General features: G+C 32.7%; 1 protein-coding gene across 2 annotated transcripts in view; it reads right to left on the reverse strand.

Annotated features, from left to right (window-relative positions):
* Positions 1-27,826, reverse strand: part of LOC138702968 (sodium- and chloride-dependent GABA transporter 1-like) — a 135,939-nt gene that overhangs the window by 52,219 nt on the left and 55,894 nt on the right. For both annotated transcript variants that reach the window (XM_069830408.1, XM_069830407.1), the window contains exon 3: positions 1,562-1,696. In XM_069830408.1, coding sequence (XP_069686509.1) covers positions 1,562-1,696 — 135 coding nt within the window. The remainder of the gene's footprint in view (positions 1-1,561; positions 1,697-27,826) is intronic.

Here is a 27,826-nt window from a genome sequence, read left to right on the forward strand (position 1 = left end):
AATAATTTGTATAGGGGAGAGTCGGGTAGTATCGGACATCGGGTAGTATCGAACAGTGGGTTTCTTTCATCTACCACCATATGGTAGTACCTGAATGACATGGTTACGTTTCTCTATGCGATATCACAGAAACGTAACCATGTCAATCAGGTACTATCATCGTGTGGTAGATGAAAGAAACTCACTGTCCGATATTACCCGATGTCCGATACTACCCGACTCTCCCCTATACCTACTTCATATATACCTATATACAGAGTGTCTGATTTAAGCAATTCATTTTTGCTTAGGCAGCCCAAATAAAAATCGAGACTTGTGGGAGGTATAAATGGTTTCGTAGGAGGATCAGGGGTGGTATAGCGTTCACTGACATCAAGTGAATGTTTCGAATTTTAGTCTACGCATTATAATTTTATTTTAAAGCATAGTTTTATGTTTGAAAAACTGTTAACGTTATCAGAGAGGCCACATTTAGCAATTAAAAAAAGAAAAGGAATTAAAAAGATTGTAGGAGAATTTCTAAACAGTCAGGACTATTGTTCTCGTATATTCAAAGTATTAAAAGAAATATACTTCTTTCTAGGCTTGAAATTCATGTCGGTCATTTTGAAACTTTCCGTATAGATGCTTGAAACTTTTGTAACTACAAAAAACTGGAACGTAAATGCACAGTCTAGTACATATAGTCACGAAGCTCAATACGTACGGAATATTCATCCAATGACAGTTGAACTTTAGTTACTAGCCACTAGGATCGCTACTATCGCACAGTCTATTGTTCCTATAGTCCCGTCGCTCTAATTTCCGGCAGCCAATCAATCACGTTAAAGGTTGGATACATTTAAACATGTGAGTCTTGTGATTCGCTGATGAAGACCTCATGCATTTCCTAAGGCTTCATAAATACTTAATATAATCGCCCGCCATTTTGGCTCTTTCGCTGGCGTTCGCAGAAAGTACACGAGGACGTTATTTGCCGCTCAATTATTTGCTTAATTCCAGTGCGTTTGATTTATTATCATAGGAGCTACGACATGATAAGGTTTAACGGTGTGGCAAATAGATTCCTCGTCTGTTAGCTCGGCAACGAAAGAACAAAAATGGCGAACGATACTACCTACCTAGACTTTATAGAGCCTTCACTTCCTAAGAAGTAAGCAAAGGGGAGGAGTCACGCCGGGAACAACAACGTCGCGACTATAGTACTCTCAGTTGCTAATCGTTTGGAGCATTGTATCGCGAGAAATGTAAAAAAATCACCTCAACATTCGTGACTGTATGTACTAGATTGTGGTAAAACTCTCCATATCAACAATGGAACAAGAACTTCGATACACAGATCGGATTTTGTTTTCCCTTCAAACTGCGATGCAGAGAGTTCAATCTAATTTATTTTATGGACTAAACGCCATTCTCGTGCGAGAACAAAAGGATCTCAAAGCAATAAAAAGAAGACATAATGGACTCTGCGACATTTATCGGCTAGTTCAGAGAAAGTGCGACGGCAGTCTCCTGTAGGCTATCTGTAAGAGTTTAGGAACAAAAAAGGTCTTCCACTTACCTTGAAGTATAGGACACAGTTGACCCACTAACGTCATGCCACCAGCCCCTAAGTACTGCCCTACAGCCACCTCTTGGAAGAAGATGGGGATCCCGCAGAATATCATGGCAATGCCATACGTCACCAAGAACGCACCTGAAACAGAACACGGTCAACAAAAATCGTTGATATGCAAAACATTAATTTTAATGATTTATTAAGCTAATATCACAGTCTAGTATATATAGTCACGAAGCTTGAGTTTATGAGGGTACTAGGAACAATAGACTGTGCAGGTACTATTTCGCATTGTCTGTGATGAGGCGATAGTAGCGAACCTAGTGGTTAGCAACTACCTATGGATGCATATTTACTACGTATTGAGCTTCGTGACTGTATATACTAAACTGTGCTATTAAAACAAAATACCTTACTGTCATAATACCGGACAGCTAGCAGTTCTGCGCGCGAACGACGCTAGTGCTGCTACCTAGGCGGCCGGTGTGGCGATACTCGCGAAACAAGCTGTAATCAACTGCAATGTATATTGTTGCAGGGCTAATTAATAGTATTATTAATTAGTGCTGTGTTAAAATGTCAGGGCGTATATGTGATGTTTATAATTGCTACAAAATTGCAGCATTACAAATTGCTCCAAATCGTACTTTCGATTTCCAAGGGATCATAAAACGTGAGTCAACAACATTCTTTAGTAGGTCTAATTCCTTCGTCTTTGTGTTCCAATGTCTAATGAAAATTAAGAAAAACCTTAATACTTTTCACCCTAAAACAGAAGTTCATCACTATAATACAAGGTACAATTATTGTCTTTCAGAACTTAAAGCTAGATTACAGTAAGTCCAAAAAAGGTTCAATTCTATTGCTATAACAATGTTTATTACGTTACCACATGATGCAAGTTATATACAATTTAAATCTGTTTTGTATAACTGGTTAATCAACCATCCATTCTATAGTATTAGTGAATTTCTTGACTCTACTGTAAATGTATTCTAAATTTATAAGCTGCATTGCTCTTCATTATTACGATTATTATTAGTATTGGTTATTGTCTTTACCAGTATTGTATTTCATTTGTATTGTTGTATTCATCTGTTTTTGTATTTATGTCAAATATTAAAATATTATTTTGTACGAGATCGTGCGTATTTGCTTGTTTTCCGCACAGAACCAATACGCGGTAAGTGTGAAATACCACATTCAGTATTCCCAACGTAACAAACATAACAATTTCCCTCTTCTTACCGCTTAAGCGCGACATTCATTTTACTGCTTTAGGCTTTTAACATATTATTTTTAGAGACGTTTAACACAGTAATAATTATAAATTGGAAACTTACCACTGCAATTTCACCTAAATTGCAATGTTAATTATTGTTTTTAAATATTTGCAAAAATTAAGTAAAGCCTACTACTCCACGAAACTTATTGCATTCCTGATACAAGTAACATTAAGGAAGCCGTGAAAAAATCAACGAGATTCCAGATGCCGATGTTATTACTGCAATATGTTATATAAATAATATTGTTAAGATATTAAAATGAAAAATAAATCATTACATAATCTTACCGTTTGTTTAAAGTTCGCATTTATAGACTGGGGGGGGGGAAAAGACAGACGTATATCACGGCCTGCTGGAGTATAGTAAACACAGAAAACATTTTACAGCAACAATGTTGAAGAAAGATATTTTGGTGTTCCGAAGTTGGCGTCATTAAACAGAAACCAACATGGATATTTCATTGCAACTAATTAGAAATTCGTCTTTCAGATATGTAATAAACGATCTTCGCACAAAATAATGTACGATACACGAGCGGTATGTTTGTTTTCATGTTCTCGGAAATTAAAAAAGCTCAACTACGTTTCGCTTTTTCAATCTTTTCCTCGACCATGAAAACGTCAACATACCGCTCTTGTAACGTATATTACTATTATTTAATGTCTACTACAACAAACTGTTGCTTATGACATTAATAAACGATTGATTGATCGATTGATTGACTGACTGACTGACTGACTGATTGATTGATTGATTGATTGAAAGTAAAGCCACATAAAAATATACACAGGTTGCAGTTACACAAACTTTAGATGAATGATTATGTATTGTAATTAATTATATTCTAACTAATTAACTAACATAAACAAGAAACTTGCAATTTTAATCAAATTAACAATAATCAGTATTTCAAATTATAAGCAGCTGTTTCAAATCTTCTCTATTTATCAAATAACTATACTTCGTTTCATAATGTCTGACATCCCTTGTTACGTATTACATTTGTCAGCAACAAATCACTATAATCAAAATGAGGCACTAAAGTGTCTGAATAAGGATCATTAAGGGAAACAAACACATAGGCGAAATACACCAAGTTCTGTGAGATCACAAGTGGTGAGTGGCGATTCACTTCATAGGTATGGGCAGATAGAAACACATGACGACATATGCGCGAAATAGTTAACAGTTTCGCATTTCTCCTTCTTGAACATAGGAGTATCTTGACGTGGCAAAGCCCCGCAGTTCTCTTAGGTAGTGGAGGGGGGCCATGGACTCGTCTCTTCATGCAGACCAGATCTGCCATTACCTCATTCACCAGCTGAAGTGCATAATAGAGGAGTGGACGTCGAGCCCGCCAATCAGGGGCGCAAAATTGGGTCACGTGGCTACGTGATATGGATTGATGGGAAGTCTCTCTCAGGGTCAAGAGTTGCGCTACATCCTGTGCGCTTAAGGAGAAATCACATCGAAATCATCGTAATCACTTCCTCCAAGACAGGGGTGTCCAATTGTAAGACAGCTGTTACGGTCTTAAGATCCGGATGTTTACATTGTATAATTTATTTTATTTATTTACTCATTTAAACTGGATTTAAACTGGAATAACCAAGTAACTCATATTATCAAGAAAGTGCTTTCCATACTACATTCCTTAAACAGCATTCGAAAATTTCTCCCGCTATCACTCAAAAAAATACTAGTGGAAACACTAGTAATGCCCCACTTTGATTATTGTGATTTTCTACTGAATGACCTCAATGTCAACCAGTCGCAAAGATTACAACGTGTTCACAATTCTTGTGTTCGCTTAGTCTGCGATGTCCGTCGCGCTGATCACATTACCCCATCCTTCCAAACTCAAAACTGGCTACGGCTTAATGAACGTAGAAATTTTCATTCCCTTGTTCTCCTTTCCAAGTCTTTCACACCTCTACAGCTACCTACCTTACCTCCCGTTTCATTTACCTGTCACTGTATTATAATCTCTTCACACGCACGCAAAATAGCCGCATACTAGCCATACCAACACATAAGACATCATCGTGTTCATCATCATACACAATCTCGGTCTCGCGCTTGTGGAATACCCTACCCAGTGACATCAGAGACTGTCGGAATTTAACAGTGTTTAAAAACAAACTTATTAAGCATTTTCTTGCTGTGTAGATTAGGTTTAATTTTTACTTAATTAATAAAACAATTTATTTCTTCTTAACTTTTACAATAAACTGTCTAGCCTTTATTAATAAGCTAATCTTTTAGTACTTTGATTTTTATTGTATTTGTAAATTTAATATTAATTGTCATTATAATTGTAATTGTATTCTTAATATTGTAATCCCCTGGCAGAGGGGAAGAGAATGCCTGATGACCTTATCTCTGCCAGGTTAAATAAATAAATAAACGAATGAACAAATAAATAAATAAACGGATGATTAAATTAATTAATTGATTAATTAATGCATGAACGAATAAATAAATAAATAAATGAACGAATGAACGAATAAGTAATTATATGAACGAATGAACGAACGAACGAACGAATGAAAGAACAAATAAATAAATAAACGAACGAACGAACAAATAAATAAACGAACTCACGAACAAATAAATAAATAAACGAACGAACAAATAAATAAATAAATGAACGAACGAACGAACAAATAAATAAATAAACGAACGAACAAATAAATAAATAAATAAATGAACGCACGAACAAATAAATAAATAAACGAACGAACGAACAAATAAATAAATGAACGAACGAACAAATAAATAAATAAATAAATAAATAAATAAATAAACGAACGAACAAATAAATAAATAAATGAACGAACGAACAAATAAATAAATAAACGAACGAACAAATAAATAAATAAATGAACGCACGAACAAATAAATAAATAAACGAACGAACGAACAAATAAATAAATAAATAAACGAACGAACGAACAAATAAATAAATAAATAAATGAACGAATGAATGAATGAACAAACGAACGAACGAACAAATAAATAAATAAATTAACGCACGAACAAATAAATAAATAAACGAACGAACAAATAAATAAATAAATAAATGAACGAATGAATGAATGAACGAACGAACGAATGAAAGAACAAAGAAATAAATAAACGAACGAACGAATGAAAGAACAAATAAATAAACGAATAAACGAACGAACAAAAAATTAATGAATGAATGGATGAATGAATGAATGAATGAATGAATGAATGAATGAACGAATGAACGAACGAACGAACGAACAAATAAATAAATAAATAAATTTAATATTTACGTGCTTATCTCTTTCACTTCGCTCCTACTCCCTAATTCCCGCTTTTATTTCTTTCTTTCCGTATATTTATATCTAGAATACCTCTACAGATCTAGTACCGCTGTTGCTACTCCCAACTCCACAACACTGATTCACATTAAGTATCCAATTCACTTCATTCCTCTCTCTTCCACTTCTCATTTGTTCAGATATTCGTTAACTTTAAATTCATTGTTTCTATGTCTGTCTTACTACACTCTTTACACTTTCTTCTGACACTTGACACTATCTTCTCTATTCTTGTTCTATCACATTTACCACTACTGGCTTTCTTGCACTCACTTTTTAGCACTCTTTTTCCTCGATAATTTCACCGTCCTTACTATTCTGACAAATGATATGTGAAATTACCCCAAATCCTGGTAGAATTAAAATATATACTTCTGGGTGACCACAGAACCAGAATAGGAAATGATATGTGAAATTATACCAAATCCTGGTATAATTAAAATATATACTTCTGGGGACCAAAGAACCAGAATAGGGAATGATATGTGAAATTATACCAAATCCTGGTATAATTAAAATATATACTTCTGGGGACCAAAGAACCAGAATAGGAAATGATATGTGAAATTATACCAAATCCTGGTAGAATTAAAATATATACTTCTGGGTGACCAAAGAACCAGAATAGGAAATGATATGTGAAATTATACCAAATCCTGGTAGAATTAAAATGTATACTTCTGGGTGACCAAAGAACCAGAATAGGAAATTATATGTGAAATTATACCAAATCCTGGTAGAATTAAAATATATACTTCTGGGTGACCAAAGAACCAGAATAGGAAATGATATGTGAAATTATACCAAATCCTAGTATAATTAAAATATATACTTCTGGGTGACCAAAGAACCAGAATAGGAAATGATATGTGAAATTATACCAAATCCTGGTAGAATTAAAATATATAATTCTGGGTGACCAAAGAACCAGAATAGGTGTGATATAAAATTGGATCTACTATTCTGTCTTCACAATCCCTAATATGTAGTAGTTACTACGTTCCTTTGTGTTATTATTATTATTATTATTATTATTATTATTATTATTATTAGTAGTAGTAGTAGTAGTAGTAGTAGTAGTAGTAGTAGTAGTAGTAGTAGTAGTAGTAGTAGTAGTAGTAGTAACCAAAATTGCTTAAAAAGTTGACAATTTAAGATTACTGTAATTCTTTAAAATTAAAATGCTCATAAAATACAGACACATTTACTTTTCTAGATAAATCGTGAACTCCAGTTAGCGATGTTTATGCAACAGCGTCCTAAAAGGATAGAATAATATTCAACGTCATATTCCAGGAAATGAACAATGCTCATATCTTTTGTATCTCCCTCCAAAACGAAAAATGCAAAACATAAAATATTCCTACGTGATTTCTGCCTTCATACTTAATTTTAGATAGGAGAACAGGAAACAAAATCATGCTCAACACCAAAGCGGCATCTTGAAACGTCTGTTGCACTAAGGGCGATCCTAGCTGATAAGAGAGAATTTTAATTATACCCATCCCTGCTGTAATGTCGACTAGATTCCAAATCTTACTTCACAAGTCGCAAGGCCTAAGAATCAATAAAGTTTTATGTAGTTCCTGAAGTTCCTAGTAACTTGCTTAATTAAAATTTATACCAGTAATGCTGGAGAATTTCATGGAGCTGAGAGACCGGGAGGATATTTCCTTGTAGAATGCCATTTAGAGTCAAGAATTCAGGGTTGCCAACTCTATCCATTTTACTCATAAACACAGATAAACACATAGATAGCTAGTGAACGTTTACATTTCCTTATAATGGATGTTTTACTGTAAGGTCCAAGTCACACATTAGGAAGGATTCTTGCCTTTTTAAAGTTCTTACAAAACAATCTCGATGCCTATGAATAATTTTCTTAATTAAAACCGGAAGTAATAAATAATTACAATTATTTTCAATTATCATGTCAGCGTGTCTGAGTAGCATTTGTAATTTAAAAGGGAGTTAAATAAATAATTACAACTATTTCAATTCTCATGTCAGCGTGTCTGAGTAGCATCCGTAATTTAGAATGGACGTTAAATAAATAATTACAATTATTTCAATTATCATGTCAGCGTGTCTGAGTAGCATTTGTAATTTAAAAGGGAGTTAAATAAATAATTACAATTATTTCAATTCTCATGTCAGCGTGTCTGAGTAGCATCCGTAATTTAGAATGGACGTTAAATATATAATTACAATTATTTCAATTATCATGTCAGCGTGTCTTGGCAGCATCCGTAATTTAAAATGAACGTTAAATAAATAATTACAATTATTTCAATTATCATGTCAGGGTGTCTGAGTAGCATCTGTAATTTAAAATGGACGTTAAATAAATAATTACAATTATTTCAATTATGTCAGCGTGTCTGAGTAGCATCCGTAACTTAAAAGGGAGTTAAATAAATAATTACAATTATTTCAATTATCATGTCAGCGTGTCTGAGTAGCATCCGTAATTTAAAATGGACGTTAAATAAATAGTTACAATTATTTCAATTATCATGTCAGCGTGTCTGAGTAGCATCCGTAACTTAAAAGGGAGTTAAATAAATAATTACAATTATTTCAATTATCATGTCAGCGTGTCTGAGTAGCATCTGTAATTTAAAATGGACGTTAAATAAATAATTACAATTATTTCAATTATCATATCAGAGTGTCTGAGTAGCATCCTTAATTTAAAATGGACGTTAAATAAATAATTACAATTATTTTAATTATCATGTCAGCGTGTCTTGGTAGCATCCGTAATTTAAAATGGACGTTAAATAAATAATTACAATTATTTCAATTATCATGTCAGCGTATCTGAGTAGCATCCGTAATTTAAAATGGACGTTAAATAAATAATTATAATTATTTCAATTCTCATGTCAGCGTGTCTGAGTAGCATCCGTAATTTAAAATGGACGTTAAATAAATAATTACAATTATTTCAATTATCATGTCAGCGTGTCTGAGTAGGATCCTAATTTAAAAGGGAGTTAAATAAATAATTACAATGATTTCAATTATCATGTCAGCATGTCTGAGTAGCATCCGTAATTTAAAAGGGAGTTACATAAATAATTACAATTATTTCAATTATCATGTCAGCGTGTCTGAGTAGCATCCGTAATTTAAAAGGGAGTTAAATAAATAATTACAATTATTTCAATTATCATGTCAGCGTGTCTGAGTAGCATCCGTAATTTAAAATGGACGTTAAAAATAATTACAATTATTTCAATTATCATGTCAGCATGTCTGAGTAGCATCTGTAATTTAAAATGGACTTAAATAAATAATTACAGTTATTTCAATTATCATCTCAACGTCTCTGAAGAGCCATCGGAATTTAAACAGAACGTTAAATAAATAATTACAATTATTTCAATTATCATCTCAACGTCTCTGAAGAGCCATCGGAATTTAAACAGGGCGTTAAATAAATAATTACAATGACTTAAATTATCGTATCAACGTCTCTGAAGAGCCATCGTAATTTAAACAGGACGTTAAATAAATAATTACAATTATTTCAATTATCATCAAAACGTCTCTGAAGAGCCATCGGAATTTAAACAGGACGTTAAATAAATAATTACAATTACTTCAATTATCATCTCTACGTCTCTGAAGACCCATCGTAATTTAAACAGGACGTTAAATAAATAATTACAATTATTTGAATTATCACCTCAACGTCTCTGAACAGCCATCGGAATTTAAACAGGAAGTTAAATAAATAATTACATTTATTTAAATTATCATCTCAACGTCTCTGAAGAGCCATCGTAATTTAAACAGGACGTTAAATAAATAATTACAGGTACTTATATTATCATGTCAATGTCTCTGAAGACCCATCGGAATTTAAACAGGAAGTTAAATAAATAATTACATTTATTTAAATTATCATCTCAACGTCTCTAAAGAGCCATCGTAATTTAAACAGGATGTTAAATAAATAATTACATTTATTTAAATTATCATCTCAACGTCTCTGAAGAGCCATCGTAATTTAAACAGGACGTTAAATAAATAATTACAGGTACTTATATTATCATGTCAATGTCTCTGAAGACCCATCGGAATTTAAACAGGAAGTTAAATAAATAATTACATTTATTTAAATTATCATCTCAACGTCTCTAAAGAGCCATCGTAATTTAAACAGGATGTTAAATAAATAATTACATTTATTTAAATTATCATCTCAACGTCTCTGAAGAGCCGTCGTAATTTAAACAGGACGTTAAATAAATAATTACAGGTACTTATATTATCATGTCAATGTCTCTGAAGACCCATCGGAATTTAAACAGGAAGTTAAATAAATAATTACATTTATTTAAATTATCATCTCAACGTCTCTAAAGAGCCATCGTAATTTAAACAGGATGTTAAATAAATAATTACAATTATTTCAATTATCATCTCAACGTCTCTGAAGAGCCATCGGAATTTAAATAGGACGTTAAATAAATAATTACAATTATTTGAATTATCATCTCAACGTCTCTGAACAGCCATCGGAATTTAAACAGGACGTTAAATAAATAATTACATTTATTTAAATTATCATCTCAACGTCTCTGAAGAGCCATCGTAATTTAAAAAGGACGTTAAATAAATAATTACATTTATTTAAATTATCATCTCAACGTCTCTAAAGTGCCATCGTAATTTAAAGAGGACGTTAAATAAATAATTGCAATTATTAAAATTATCATCTCAACGTCTCTGAAGAGCCATCGTAATTTAAACAGGACGTTAAATAAATAATTACGATTATTTCAATTATCAGCCCAACGTCTGTGAAGAGCCATCGTAATTTAAACAGGACGTTAAATAAATAATTACGATTATTTCAATTATCAGCCCAACGTCTGTGAAGAGCCATCGTAATTTAAACAGGACGTTAAATAAATAATTAAAATTATTTAAATTATCATCCCAACGTCTCTGAAGAGCCATCGGAATTTAAACAGGACGTTAAATAAATAATTACAATTATTTCAATTATCATCTCAACGTCTCTGAAGAGCCATCGTAATTTAAACAGGACGTTAAATAAATAATTACAATTATTTCAATTATCATGTCAACGTTTCTGAAGAGCCATCGTAATTTAAACAGGACGTTAAGTAAATAATTACAATTATTTAAATTATCATCCCAACGTCTCTGAAGAGCCATCGGAATTTAAACAGGACGTTAAATAAATAATAAAAATTATTTAAATTATCATCCCAACGTCTCTGAAGAGCCATCGGAATTTAAACAGGACGTTAAATAAATAATTACAATTATTTAAATTATCATCCCAACGTCTCTGAAGAGCCATCGGAATTTAAACAGGACGTTAAATAAATAATTACAATTATTTAAATTATCATCCCAACGTCTCTGAAGAGCCATCGGAATTTAAACAGGACCATAAATAAATAATTACAATTATTTCAATTATCATCTCAACGTGTCTGAAGAGCCATCGGAATTTAAGCAGGACGATAAATAAATAATTACAATTATTTCAATTATCATGTCAACGTCTCTGAACAGTCATCGTGATTTAAACGGGATTTTAAATAAATAATTACAATTATTTAAATTATCATCTCGACATAAATAATATTACAATGTGAACTATCACCTTTCATCTCCGAATAACATCTGAAGTTCAAATGGGACGTAATACAAATAATAAAAAAATACAGTTTTTCTTGGAATTGACTCTGAAACAGCCTTGGTAAATAGAAATACACCTTAAAAATGAATATTATGATTACAAAATTTATTTAATTTTGTTTTTAACAGCCCCCGTTATTTAAACTGTACATTGGTAATGAAAAACTACATTTTTAGTTGTTATTTTTATGTGGTTAGTGCAAATGTCTACAGCTGGTGTGTATAAGGATGACACGGATATTTTAAAAATTGAGACTGAAAGGTTAAACATGCCAACCCTGAATAGATAGGACGCAATAGAATCCGGTTCTAACTGGTTTATACTAATTCTCAGGGCAGCTGTCACAAAAGAGAAATGAAACGTAACGTAACCCTCAACTATAAACAAAAGAACAATATTAAAATCTGTGCACGGCAGTGGGCTTCAATAACGTTGCCATGGTAACATATGAATGAAGTCAATAACTTCATGCTAGTGTTTTATAGGGAAAGAATTTATATGCATAGAATGAACGTAGCTGGTTTTCAACAGATTTGAATGCCCTAAAGCCGGCCATTGCGCAAAACGACCGAATGGCTTCGCTGTGTGTTCAATAGGTCTATTGTTCTAGACTTGCCGACGAAATAGGCTATATACATGAATATATTTTTTTATTTTTCTTGATTACCTCAGCAAAATTTCAAAATCTCTTTTATTCAAGAATGTGACTATGACTGAACTTGTCACCCCATACAAAGTAAAATGCTTTCACCTGATGCAAAAGAAACTGGAGACTATATCTGGATTTTTGTTAGATTTAAATTTTTTTATGTCAATTGATTTATTAATAATTAGGGACCGGATTTTTTATGTAATTACATATTATATTCCTTTCCACCTAACCGTATATAAATAACAAATCTTTGCGAATCTTATAATTACCATTAATATATTAAAATTTGATACTACATATTTTTACATATTTACCCCACTTTACATATTATGGCTCGGCATTACATAAATCTACATATTTAGGGGTTTTATTCATTTTTACTACTCTAAAAGGAAAAAAAAAAAAAACTTCTGCTGGGTAAGTTTACAATTTGAAATACACAGATTTAAAAAGCCTTCTTACCTACCCAAGAAAGAATATATTTCGGGACGAAACATAACGTCCTTAGTTCCAGGAAGTAATAAAGGCACTCACCCTATACCGCCCAATGTAAATATGAGTGAACAAAAGGCAACCTTTCTCATACAACTACCTTGTATTGTAAAAATCACTCAGAAAGTAGCGTTGCCTTCATGCAGTGGAGTGGGACGAGGACGACATGATTTGTATCGAACTATAATTGTTCTGCACATGTCTTAATAAGCCGTTTCCATGCAATTTGCAACCTTACCTACCCTCGGAAAACCCGTGTTAAGTCTGACATGAGCTGCAATAAAGTAGCCGACTTTTGAAAAGAAGCTGGAGTAAAGGAACAAATGGAAAGATGTTAAAAAATTAAAATAAATAGCTTTTCAAGTTATTGCTTGACCTCTTTACTTTAAATTTAGTAGACCTACACGGAAGTGGGATTTTCCGAGCAATTAGAAAGTATGGTTCTCGGCTGGAATAATCCTACCCTTCTGAATGAGACAGGAATGTCACTTTTCAAACAACAGTTTGCAAATGCCTATAGTTTGAGGTGTTAATAGATACTTTGTTTCTTACAGGGACCAGCTAAAATGCATGTGTCCCACATCTCCTCTTACTTTCTCCTAATCCAGTAAAGCGAAACAGTGCTTGCAGTACTGTTGTGTCATTCACTTCACTCAGTTCTCTAGTTTTAGTACTTACAGTATAAAGTGCAAGTGAGTTTATCTACTGCTTTTAACTAACTAAAATGGCCCCTGTATCTTCAACCCTAACGACAAAAATAAAATCATGGATTGCGATGGATGAAGCTTTCACTACAGATGGAAAAATAGTAATGTGTCAAGTGTGCGGTAAAAAAGTCGAGTGCTCTATGAAATCACAAATGGAGATTCTTACCTATCCTATACCTGTCAGATATTGATATTAACATTTTCATGTTTTTACATATTTTGGTACATATTCAGTTTATTTTTCTTACATAAATATGTACATATTTCACACTTTGATATTACATAAAAATCCGGTCCCTATTGATAATGTGCCATAGTACACAAAATTGCATAAGACAGAAAATTAATGCGTAACAACATGAAATTAATTTAGTTTGTTGTGTTGTCAGTCTATAGTCTATGAAAATCCATCCGTACCCTTTGACGAACCTATGTAAATGGAGTAACGAAATGATAGATGTAGGCCTATAGACCTTCTAAATGTTTTGATGTACAAGTCTGTTGACCTGAAGAAAGCTGTTGCGATATTGTTGTGAGCCTGGTAATACCAGATAGACAACGATTTAATTTCATATACTTTCCACGTAAAGGATATCAGCAGTGGTGGCTAGTTTAAAAGCTTCTGAGTGCCGCCACTGAAAACTTTAAATTCGCAGCCTTTGTGAGGTGATGGCGCACTTTAACCTTAGTGGCGCACAGAGAGGTTACAACGCCACCACGAGTGGCAGCATTAATCAATAGATGATACAAGATCCATTAACCGTGTCCATTGGCTCGGGAAGACTTTCATGGTCACACACGTGGGAGTGCTGTTGATTGTCGCATCTTTAGAACAAATGAGTTGCGATGTTGCTAGGAGACGGAGCGTACAGTTCTTAAATGTCACATATATCGTTTCTGTGTTTATTTCCAAACAATTTTACAGAATTTTGTTGCACATAGATCAAGGGCGTCATTGAAAGTTTCTTCCTTGGGAGGGTGGAGGCATAATTATTTAGGGAAGACCTTACTGGTTATTCTATCTCATATCGACCGAAATATAGAGAAAATTGACCTTGCAATTTTTAAATACAATGAAACTTTTTCTGACCGTTGACAACTGTGACACAATGCTTTGTGCAAAGTTTGAGGCATCAGAACTTCATAGTGTTTAAATTTAAATATTTAAATTTATCGTATTTTCATAAAATTAGCAACTTTAAACTGTTGTGGCTCCGAAATCCTTTCATCCAGTGATCAAAATCATGGTTTATTTTGATGCTGAGAAGTTAAAGTTTATATTGGCATGTAAACAGTTTTTCTTACTTTTTATGGAAATGGAGAAATTTAGATTTTTCTTCATTAATACGCCTTTGCCCACGAAAAAATATTTTTAAAATATATGGTTAGATTCCGCATTGAAAGTACAAATAAACACATATTTTTTACTGGTGCACCGTTGATAAGAAAATATTGAAAATATCAAATAAAGAAAATAAATAGTACGCGCGTGAACTAACCAGCTGACTGTGAGGCGGGAGCTAGCCTAGGCAAGCAAGGCCAGAAGACATAAACACGTGATGTTTCGTCGAGCATAGCTAGCTTTACCACAAGTTTTCATAAACACAGGAGTAAAATGCTCACTTATCTTCATCTCTCGGCCAGTTCGTGCGGTACTGAGCCGTTCAAGTCCAGGCGTGTGAAAATAATTTATTTAATACCCTCGAAACTTATTGCTGTGACACTAAGCAAACAATGCCGAATCGCTCTTAATAATGCAAGGTTTTTTCTCAATATTTTTTACATTTTTACAAATGGGCAAAAAGCCTAAAAATAAGTAAAATCAGATTATCTGTCTCTCTGTATACAATAAAAAAAAGGATTACTTCTTAACACAACCTACCAAATGTCAGCTTCAAAATGAGCTCCCGTTCAATGTTCTGCAGTAAACGGTTCCAAAGTTCTGAGCGCTGAAAGAGGCTTTTTTTTATATAAAATACGCTAAATTTGTCGCTCAGTAGTACGAAAACCGTTTGACTTTCGATAGTATATTTTTGAAAATGCACTCTCCTCAGCACCTTGTATAAATAGGGAAAAAATTAGAGTATTAAAAAAATGCGAGGTTTTTTACTGATCGATTTCATATGGAATAGCCCTTATAGATATAACGTGTCGCGTACTCCCTCATATTTTCTCCGAAATAATCTATTTTCAATACCGTAAACTGCGGTAAACATTGTCATAAAAAGGTTTCAACCATATTTATTTATTTATTTATTTATTTATTTATTTATTTATTTATTTATTTATTTATTTATTTCATCAATCTTTGTTCACTTCATGGCGGATTAGATGTATTCCAGTTCTTAATCCGCCATCATTCTCAATACAAATATAACACAACTAATACGTAATGAACCTATAAGCATCCTCTGTTTACAATACTAATAATAATAATAATAATAATAATAATAATAATACACAACTAATAATAAGTATAGCTCTTATATTTAAAACTCCTACCTTAGCTTTTTCATTTTATGCTCAATCTCTTAAGAATTATTCTGTTAACTTCATTGACTACTCTTAGTAGTTTCCTATCGTGTGACTACTCAACATTTATAATTCCATCTCTGTTAGAGCTTTGAATTTCTCTTCCCATCTAATTTTAACTCTAAAAAGAAATTTTCCTAATTTATGCAAATTGCTGGCGTTTAGGTGACCATTCATTTCTTATAAGCTACTATAGCGTTTATTTGTAGAAATTTTTTATCTACCCAACTGTGTCTCAAATCATTCGTTGCCTGACACTTTAGCGCAATATGCATTGCATCTTCAGCTAGTCCACACAAAGGACATTTATCCTTCTCTACGTTCCCTCTTTTATTCTTGAGTCTCCAGATACCTAATCTCCACCATGCCATTCCTGTTCTCTCTTCCCTTGAATTTAGTCTAACATATTCTTCCTGTTCCCAAAACTGCTTAACCTCCCTATAGTATTTTAGTGATCCAAGGTCTTTAATATTACTAAAATTATCTTGTGTTTCAACAATATTAGATGCACTGAACATATTTTTAATTGTTTTTTTTTTTTCATTTCATAAGTATTTGTATTATTTTAAGTTACAATTAGGGCTGATATATTTCTTTGTTATTTTGTTTCATAGTCAAGTTTACTCCACTTTACAGTAGGCATACATACTGATTCTGCTGTACGTTTCACTGAAACATATTTTAATTAATCGAACTAGCTTCTTGGGAATATCATATTCAATAAGAATACTGTATAAAGTTGCTTGTAAACTAGTCTTCTTTATTCTTGCCACAGTGGCTCTCGCAATCAAAAGTGTGACGCTTGTAAATCAGACCATGTGACTCATGTCCCATCACTGTAATCAGTGTTGATCCAACAGTTGCAACACAACCTCGTGACGTCAACACCAAATTACGTGCAGCAAAAATTGTGTCGTGAGATTCTCAGGCCAACAACAATTGAAGATGCTGCCTGCAAAAGGGGGCTAAGTCCGCATCTTCATTAAATTCTCTTGCGCCTTTAAGCTATAGAGGAGTCTTTCCTAAAACCTTTTCTTGTCAGAATTTGTGGCACGGTTTGCCGCAGGAAAATAAAAGAAGTGAGAAAGAGGAAAAAGAAAAGATCGAGTAATAATGGCTAAAATAAACAGAAGAGAAAGGATAAGAAAAGTAATATATAAAGGAAGAAACAAAAGAAGCAAGGAGGAAAGTGGAAGGAAAATAATATATAAAGGAAGAAACAAAAGAAGCAAGAAGGAAAGGGGAAGGAAAATAATATGCAATGGAAGAAGCAAAACAAGCAAGAAAGAAAGAGGAAGGAAGATAATACATAAGGGAGTAAACATAAGAAGCAAGAAGGAAAAGGAAGGAAAGTAATATGTAGAGGAAGAAACAAAAGAAGCAAGAAGGAAAGTGGAAGGAAAATAATATATAAAGGAAGAAACGAAAGAAGCAAGAGGGAAAGTGGAAGGAAAATAATATATAAAGGAAGAAACAAAAGAAGCAAGAAGGAAAGTGGAAGGAAAATAATATATAAAGGAAGAAACAAAAGAAGCAAGAAGGAAAGTGGAAGGAAAATAACATATAAAGGAAGAAACAAAAGAAGCCAGAAGGAAAGAGGAAGGAAGATAATACAAAAGAAAATAAACAAAAGAAGCAAGAAGGAAACTGGAAGGAAAATAATATATAAAGGAAGAAACAAACGAAGCCAGAAGGAAAGAGGAAGGAAGATAATACAAAAGGAAATAAAAGAGGCAAGAAGGAAAAGGAAGGAAAGTAATATGTAAAGGAAGAAACAAAAGAAGCAAGAAAGAAAGTAAAGGAAAATAATATATAAAGGAAAAAAAACAAAAAAAGCAAGAAGGAAAGTGGACGGAAAATAATATATAAAGGAAGAAACAAAAAAAGCAAGAAGAAAAGTGGAAGTAAAATAATATATAAAGGAAGAAACAAAAGAAGCCAGAAGGAAAGAGGAAGGAAGATAATACAAAAGAAAATAAACAAAAGAAGCAAGAAGGAAAAGGAAGGAAAGTAATAAGTAAAGGAAGAAACAAAAGAAGCAGGAAAGATAGTAAAGGAAAATAATATATAAAGGAAAAAACAAAAAAAAAGCAAGCAGGAAAGGGTAAGGAAGATAATACACAAGGGAAGCAAGAAAAAAAGCAAGGGGGGAAAGGGGAAGAAAATAATATATAAAGGAAAAAAACAAAAGAAGCAAGAAAGAAAGGGGAAAGAAGATAATACATAAGCGAAGAAACAAAAGAAGCAAGAAGGAAAGGGGAAGAAAATAATATATAAAGGAAGAAACAAAAGAAGCAAGAACGAAAGTGGAAGAAAAATAATGTATAAAGGATGAAACAAAAGATGGAAGAAGAAAAGTGGAAGGAAAATAATGTATAAAGGAAGAAACAAAAGAAGCAAGAAGGAAAGGGGAAGGAAAATAATAGAAAGGAAGAAACAAAAGAGACAAGAAGGAAAGAAGAATATAAAGTAGGCTATTAACTTGTATAAAAGAATAACGGAAAAGGAAAGGGAGAAAGAAAAGACAGAAGAAAGAAAGAAAGAAAGAAAGACGACATAGAGAAATATGCGTAAAAGAATAGAAACACTAAAGAAAGACGAAAGAAGACGTGAAAAAAAACGAGAAATGAATAAATTACCCTGCTATCCCATTAAAGGCTAGAAGCTCGTTAGATCCAAGATTTAAATGCGCGTCTCTTCTTGTACGCGTTCCAAAGCGTAGGCTTGCGCAAATTGAAACTTATAGTTTCTGTCACTGTCCAAGGAAGAAAGCTGATACCCTGCTATAAGGACATCCTGCGATTATGTAAGATGGCGCATTCTGCTGTCAAGCGTGTGAACTCACCTCTAATACTTATCTATCTACATAGTCTACAATCTCTCAGTTGTAACAACTTGGCACTTACTGGACCAAAATACGCAGTAGATTTTATATTATGCTTTGGTCCTAGGACCAGGGGATTAGGTCCCGTTCACAAGGTGCGGGAATTTATTCTAATCGATTTCGTGCGGACACCAGTGTATACTAACGTTCAGAGATATCTGATCCTACTAATCGATAATGTTCGATAATTTGTTGGTGTAAGTGTGGCTCCTTTAGTTATTAGTTCCATGAACATATGGCGAAGATAATAGTCAGTGTCGCCAATCGTACATAAATATACCCGCATTATAGAATTCAATTTTTCATTCCACTCTATTGATTATAAAACAACACTGGGTTTAGCTGAAAACCGCTGATATTGTGAATTATGAGAATAATTTATGCTTAATCTAGCTAAATAATTTTAACTGACACTTTTATAACTGTCCCAATAATGGTGCCACCTATTGAGAATTAGCGGAACTCTTTCAAAGTTTTCAATTTTTTTGTATCCTTTGTTCTGATCTACGATTTTATGATCGTGTAAGCGAACTTTCCAACCACGGGATAAGCACAGTCTAGTATATACAGTCGCGAAGCTCAATATGTAGTAAATATGCAAACATTAGGTAGTTGCTCACCACTAGGATCGCTAATATCGCCTCATTACAGGCAATGCAAAATAGTACCGTCACAGTCTATTGTTTCCAGCACCCTCAAAACTCAAGCTTCGTGACTGTATATAGTAGACTGTGGGATAAGTCAGAACCAATTATATAAAAAAATTGACAAACTATGAAACAGTTCTGCTGGTTCTCACTAGATGGCACCATTATTGGGACAGTTAAAAAAGTATCAGAGAAAATGATTACGTAGATTAAGATTAATATTATTATCACAATTGACAATATCAGCGGTTTCCAACTAAATCCAGTGTTGTTTTACAATCAGTAGAGTGGGATGAAAAATTGAATTCCATAATGCGGGAATATTTATCTACAAATGGCAACAGTGACTATTATGTTCGCCATCTATTCATAGAAGCAATAACTAAAGAATCCACATTTACAACAACAAATTATCGATCACTATCGATTAGTCGGATCAGATATCTTTGAACGTCATTGTACACTGACGTGTACGCCAAATTTCTAACCACGGGAAAAGTCAGAATCAAAGATATAACAAATTGACAAACATTGAAATAGTTCCACTAGTACTCCATAGCAAGCCCTATTATTGGGACGGGTAAAAAGTATTTGGGAAAATATTGATGCAGATTAAGCATACATTATTCTCATAATTGACATTATCAGTGATTTCCAGCTAAATATGTTTCTTTTTCACAAACATTAGAGGGAAATTAAATGTTGAATGTTATAATGCAGGTATATTTATGTAATATTGGCGACACTGACTGTTACCATCGCCATCTACTCCTAGAAATAATAACTAAAGAAGCGACACTTACACGAACAAGTTATCGAACATTATCGATTAATGGGGTAAAGTATCTTTGAACGTCAGTGTACACACGGTTCGATTTTTTATCGTATATAATTTTAATTTTATTATGCACGGGAAAAAAAATCGAACCGTGTGTACACTGATGTCCGCAAGAAACGGATTCGAATAAATTTCCGTTTCGAGAAATTCCAGTTCCGTATGAACGGGCCCTTATTTCGACAAAAAAAAAAAGTGCTGCTTAGTTTATTCGGGAAGTAAAAGTGGGTGTCATATATCGCACTAAATTTGTGGTGGAAAAAGTATGTATAAATATTGAAGATATTAAAAAAAAAATATCTTGCTTTACGACGATCTTAGACTGTAGAGTGTCATTGTTTGCAGTGGGTTAAAACATAACTTCATTAATGGTTTCAATAATTACTTATTTTTGAATATAAACTGTATCGGATAAATTAATGTACAACATATTATTGACACATATTATGTAATATCTAAATGTTTCTATTACTTAAATTTTTAAGATGGGCCATTTACATTTGATGAGACAAGAAACTATTTTTATTTTTAATTATTCATTCTTACGACCGACCATGTTCCTCACCATTGACAAAAAAGGAAATTTTGGACAACTTCCACATGTTGGGATTTTACGCACTTGAGGGTCGAGCGCTGAACATTTGAATGGTGAATTTGCAAAACGACTTAAGTCCACATTTTGGGGGTTTTGAGTTGAGAGCATGATTATGTTACTGTGTGCAAAGGGCATCGTTTAGTAGCAGAATGACTTTAATCTACGTCTTTTGTATACTTTTTATTAGCAGCAGAATATTTGGTTAAGAGGTAAAACGACTTTATTCCTGGACTTAAGTTGTTTTTCCTGTCAAGTATTGAAGAAACTTACATAATATGTAATTTTAATCATATACTCAACTGACAAATTGTTTTTTGTCTGTTGTCATTGGTGATTCTTTCCGAACTTAATTCACGTTTACCATTCCTTCTAGTGCATCCTTCAGTAGGCAGAGGTTGGTAGTAGTGACTGAGGAGATAAGATTGCCATAAAGCAGCTCTGTGTTTTCATACTCATATTTAACACAATTCTCATATATATATTCATAGCATCATATTTAAAGATACTTAAAATACTCACTAATCATTTGATATATAAATCATAAATTCATAACATCCATTTTCCACGCAATTTTGTAATAATATACTTCGCATTTCATACACAACATAAATCGCCATATTGTAAACAGTTAACCTCAAATCAACACTTTGGTCACTATTCCCGACCTTTTCTTCTTTTAACTTGAGTAATTCTTAACTCATAAGTTGACTAATTTTAAGGCTCTTTGTTATTTGTAAAGTTGAAATATTTAATTGATACATAAGTAGGCTTAATTGTAACACTAATATAGAACGTGTTTACATATTTTAACAAGGACTAGGCTAAATTATTAATAGCACATTTCAATATAAATACTATTGTTGGTTAAGAAATTGCGTGTGTTAAATAACATAAATAGTGAAGTTGCATCAAGACTGAAATATAAGTGCAGTGAAGTGACGTATCGTGTAGATTAACGTCGACAAGTGTTGTACCGGATAGTGAAGTGATAAAGTGTAGTGTTGGTCCATTGAAATATTGTAGTGTGGTGATACTTCAAAGTAGAAATAATTTAAAACATAAATAGTGAAGTTTCATCTAGACCGAAATATAAGTGCAGTGACGTGTCGTGTAGTTTCAACGTCGAAAAGTGTGGTATAGTGAAGTGATAAAGTGTAGTGTTGGCCTATTGAAATATTATAGTGTGGTGATACTAAAGGGTAGAAATAACCTAAAACTAATATACGTAAGTACATTAAATTGAAAAGTGAGTGAAATTGAATTTGTAAATAAGGTACAGTATATACATAATGTGTGCTATGGCTGCTCTGTCTGGAAACTGTCGTAGTTGTAGAAGGATTGTAGTGAAAGGATTGGTATGTAATAATTGTAATTTCTGTTTTCATTGGAAATGTATAGATATAGATCCTGATAATTTTGTTGACAAAGGTAGTTGGGAATGTAGTGATTGTATATATGATAGAAAGATGCGCGATCAACTGGAGAGAATCAGAGCCCTAGAATTGGAATTAGATGAGGCAAAGTGTGAAATTAATAAATTGAGAGCTTTGAAGGATAGCATTAGTGTTTCGAATAAAGAGAGATCTCACACTTGGATGAAACCGAAGAATTCCAAATCTGGGAGTAGACGTTTCTCTGCGGATGATGCTGCATCAATCAAACTGACCAACAAATTCAGTGCTCTTCAAGCAATGAATGTTGATCAGGAGAACTCAAACCCAGTATCGACACTAGTAAAGGTAAGTCAGAAAACAGATAAGGTTAATGATTGTAGGAGTAAAGTATTGATTTTAGGAAGCAGCCATGCAAGAGGTATTTCCTCACTTTTGAAGTCGAAACTGGGCGATGAGTTTGAAGTATCTAGTGTATGTAAGCCTAATGCTCCTCTCAAGAATGTTGTTGAGGATATGATGAAATTGAGTTCAGAATTTTCTAAGAGGGATCATGTAGTTATAGTGGGTGGGCCAGGTAATAGTATTGATAACGATTGTAACTATTCTATTGAGAAAGATGTCAACAACATAATTGAGATGAGCAGCCATACCAATGTGGGATTTCTCAGTCTTTTCAGCAGGTACGACAAGCCGTATCTTCACAGGAGGGTGCGGAGCGTGAATATGCGGCTTGAGCGGGCTCTGATGAGACCTGGGGCATCACACATTGGTTTGATAGATGTAAGCCCTATAAGAAGGTATGAATATACGTCACATGGCCTGCATCTGAATGGTAGAGGCAAGGAGCACCTTTCGGTTCTTATTGCTAATAGCATCAGAGGCAGCCATGTTAAAAAGCAGAGTTGTAATATTCCTGTGTTAGTTAATGCTAGGGCTTCTCCTTTTTTAGGTTAAACCTCCCACCGGTAAGGTGTTTGAAACAAGTTCAACTAAATTGTAAATGCTCTGATGTTTCTAGTAATGAACACAGTAACTTCACTATTTTCCATCAAAATATTAGGGGATTAAAACAAAAAACTGATGAATTGATCACTTCTTTAGCAACTCAAAAGCATAAACTTCAGATATTATGTATAACTGAACATCACATGAAGCAACAGGAAATACTACAACTGTCTTTACATGGATATGTATTAGGTTCCCATTTCTGTAGACATGTCTTCCAAAAAGGGGGTGCCTGTATTTTTATCAGAGAGGATCTATTATTTAGTAAAATTGATATATCTGATTTTTGCCTTGAACAAGATATTGAAATCTGTGGAATACAAATTGGTTATGAGATATCAAATTTAATTATCTTATGTGTTTATAGGGCGCCAATGGGAGATTATAAGAAATTTACAACTAACTTAGATTCATTATTGAAAAGACTTTATAAACCACATACCGAATTTGTAATCTGTGGTGACATAAACATAGATTATCTATCAGAAAGCTCACGTAAAAGAAAATTAAACTCACTTCTTGAAACTTATAATCTTAGTCACACAGTAAGTTTTCCAACCAGAACACAAGCTGGAAGTAGTACTGCCATTGATAATATATTTATAGATAAAAGTAGATTGAATTCCTATTCAACAGTACCATTAGTCAATGGCCTGTCTGATCACGATGCACAAATTCTAAGTGTTTTCAATATGAGTGAAAAATTCCAAAGTGTTAATCTAAAAATAAAAAAAAGGATTATAAATGCTGAATCTCTTCATCATTTAAATACATGTCTACAAAATGAATCTTGGGAAAATGTATATAGTACCGATACCATTGATATTAATACTAAATTTAATGCATTTTTCACTACATTTACGAATTATTTCAATGAATGTTTTCCAGTCAAGGTGGTGAAAAAATGTAAAAGTAAAAACACGTGGATAACTCAGGGAATTAAAATATCATGTGCTAGAAAAAGGAATCTATATTTAATGAGTAGGAATAGTGATGATCCTCATGTTCTTAATTACTACAAGAATTACTGTAAAACTTTGACAAAAGTTATAAAAGATGCAAAGAAAATGTATCTGAATGAAAAAATACAAAATTCAGATAATAAGATTAAAACTATTTGGGATATTATTAAAAATGAAACTAATCGATATTCAAAGAGTGAAAATATTACTTGCATTAAAATCAATGATAGTAAAATAGATAACCCAAAATCAATTGCAAATCATTTTAACGACTTCTATATAAATATTATTCAGAACTTAAACATTCAAGATTGTGCAGAAGATGCTGCACTTGGTTACCTAACTGATGCATTTAACACTGAGTTTTTAGGTCTCAAATTTATTCCCACTACCGCAGCAGAAATCATGCATGTGATAAAACAACTAAAAACAAAATATTCCTCTGGATATGATGAAATTCCAAGTAAAGTTCTGAAAGCTTGTTCTGAAATATTATCCCCTCCGTTAAGCTATCTATGCAATTTGTCAATGCAATGTGGTATTTTTCCAGAAAGACTCAAATATTCAATAGTAAAACCAATATACAAAAAGGGAGATAAATGTACTATTGCTAATTACAGACCCATATCATTATTAACAACATTTTCAAAAGTGTTTGAGAAAGTTATGTATAATAGATTATATCATTACCTGGAGTCCAACAATATATTAGTTTTAGAACAGTTTGGATTTAGAAAACAAAAATCGACAGAGAATGCTGCTTTTAGTTTGGTGGATGAAATACTAAATTCATTAAATTCGAAACTACATGTAGGTGGGATTTTTTGTGACTTGGCTAAAGCATTTGATTGTGTAGACCATAGTATATTAGTAAACAAATTGAAGTTTTATGGCATTAAAGATGAGATGTTGGGTTGGTTTACATCGTACTTATCAAATAGAAAACAAAAAGTAGAAATAAATGTACCAAATAGTCATAAAGTTACTTATTCAGAATTTAGAAATATTAAACATGGTGTTCCGCAGGGGTCAATTTTAGGTCCATTGTTGTTTCTAGTTTATATTAATGATTTAGCCTTGACCATAAACAATTCATCCCATGTAATTTTATTTGCAGATGATACAAGTGTAATTATTTCAAGCAAACAATACGATCATTTTATAAACACTTCTAATACAGTGCTGAATCTAATGAATGAATGGTTCCATGCAAATAAACTAGCACTTAATGTTGATAAAACCAGTGCAGTCAAATTTAGTACACACAATAGTGCTCAGGTTTCCTACAGTATTCGATTAAATGGAACTCATCTCAAAGAATCTATAAGCACAAAGTTTCTTGGTTTAGAATTGGATAATCACTTGAACTGGAAAACGCATATAGAATGTATTACTCGTAAATTGAGCTCTGCCTGTTATGCATTAAGATCCTTATCTACTATTGGTGATATAAACTTACTTAAAATGTCATACTTTGCATATTTTCACTCTGTAATGAAATACGGATTAATACTCTGGGGTAACTCGTCTGAAGCTAAACACGTTTTTGTTTTACAAAAGAAAGCTATAAGAATAATGGCCGGTGTGCATAAAAGGACCTCATGTAAAAATATTTTCCGAAACTTAGAAATCTTGACTTTACCTTGTGAATACATTCTTTCCCTAATGATGCTGTATATTAAGAACCAAGATAAATTCAGTACTAATGAAGACATTCATCATTTTAATACAAGACATAAATCAGATCTTCATCTACCCTCTGTTAGTCTAAGCTGTTTTAAAAAAGGAGTTCGCTATTCATGTATAACAGTCTTCAATGCACTGCCTAATTATCTTAAAGATTTGAAGAACAACGAGAAAAGGTTCAGAAAAGAATTAACCAAATTTCTACATACTCATACCTTCTACACAATTGATGAATTGTTTATGCTTGTGAATTGAATTATTCTACTTAAATGACATGTATAATTTTATATAGCTCAACTAAAATATGTTTTTATATTGACTTAATCTGTTTACTATGTATTGTATTTTTTGTTTAGCATAACTGATGAATTGTATGTACTGTAAATTGAATAGTATACTGTATAGGTCAACTGATGAATTGTTTAAGCTTATAAATTGAATTAATCTACTTCATATGAATTGTATAGCTTAACGAAAATAAGTTTGTAAATTGAACTAATTTGATTGTATATGTTTGTATAGTTTGGCTGATGAATTGTATATGTTCTTAAATGATTACTAGTCAGTGTAGCTCTACTGATGAATTGTATACAGACCTACTGTAAATTGAATGGTAATATGTATAGCTCAACTGATGAATTGTTTATGATTATAAATTGAATTAATCTACTTGATATTAATTACACAAATTTGTATAGCTTAATGAAAGTATGCTACTTTGTATTGTATATATTTGTATAGATTTGGCCGATAAATTGTATATGCTTTAAATTGAATAGTAATCTATATAGCTCTACTGATAAATTGTTTGTTTGTAATTTGAAGTAGTTTGCATGATATGTATTATCAATTTCTGTATATCACAACTGGTTGAATTGTTTATGCCTTAAATTTAATTAAATTGTTTTGTATTATAATATAGCTCAACTTATGAATGATCGTTTGCGTTTGTAAATTTAATAATCTGATTGGCTATGTATTGTATACTTTTAGTAGAGCCATCGATGTTGGTCAGTCGACAGACTCGCTGGGCTGCTGATCCGGAGCTGCGTTCGGGCTTGGGTTGGACCCCCCTTTGGACTTTGGTTTCTTCGGAGGTTTTCCCCAGCCGTGGGACTGAAGCCGGATGGTCTATGGCGAGTCCTTGACATCAACCCCTTTGATTTGATTACCCCCTTTGATTTGATTACCTGGTTGGGTTTTTCCGAGGTTTCCCCCACCGAAAAGGCAAATGCCGGGTAATATTTTGGCGAATCCTCGGACCTCATCTCATCTCACTACATCTCGCCAAAATGTAAAAAAATGTAAAAAAATGTAAAAAAATTGTACAAAATTGTAAAAATTGTAGAAAATTACTAACTTGTAAAACATAAAAATTTGTAAAAATTGTAATTGTAATATTGTAAAATGTTGACATGTTCCACATCTTAAAGCTTCATTGCTCATGTAAGATCTATGGAATAAAATAAATGAATGAATGAATGAATGAATGAATGAATGAAAGTTCTATACAGCTAGTGACACAACCAATTCCCTTTCTACTTCTTGATCA

Source organism: Periplaneta americana, chromosome 7 (genome assembly GCF_040183065.1).
Source record: "Periplaneta americana isolate PAMFEO1 chromosome 7, P.americana_PAMFEO1_priV1, whole genome shotgun sequence".
Classification (NCBI taxonomy): domain Eukaryota; kingdom Metazoa; phylum Arthropoda; class Insecta; order Blattodea; family Blattidae; genus Periplaneta; species Periplaneta americana.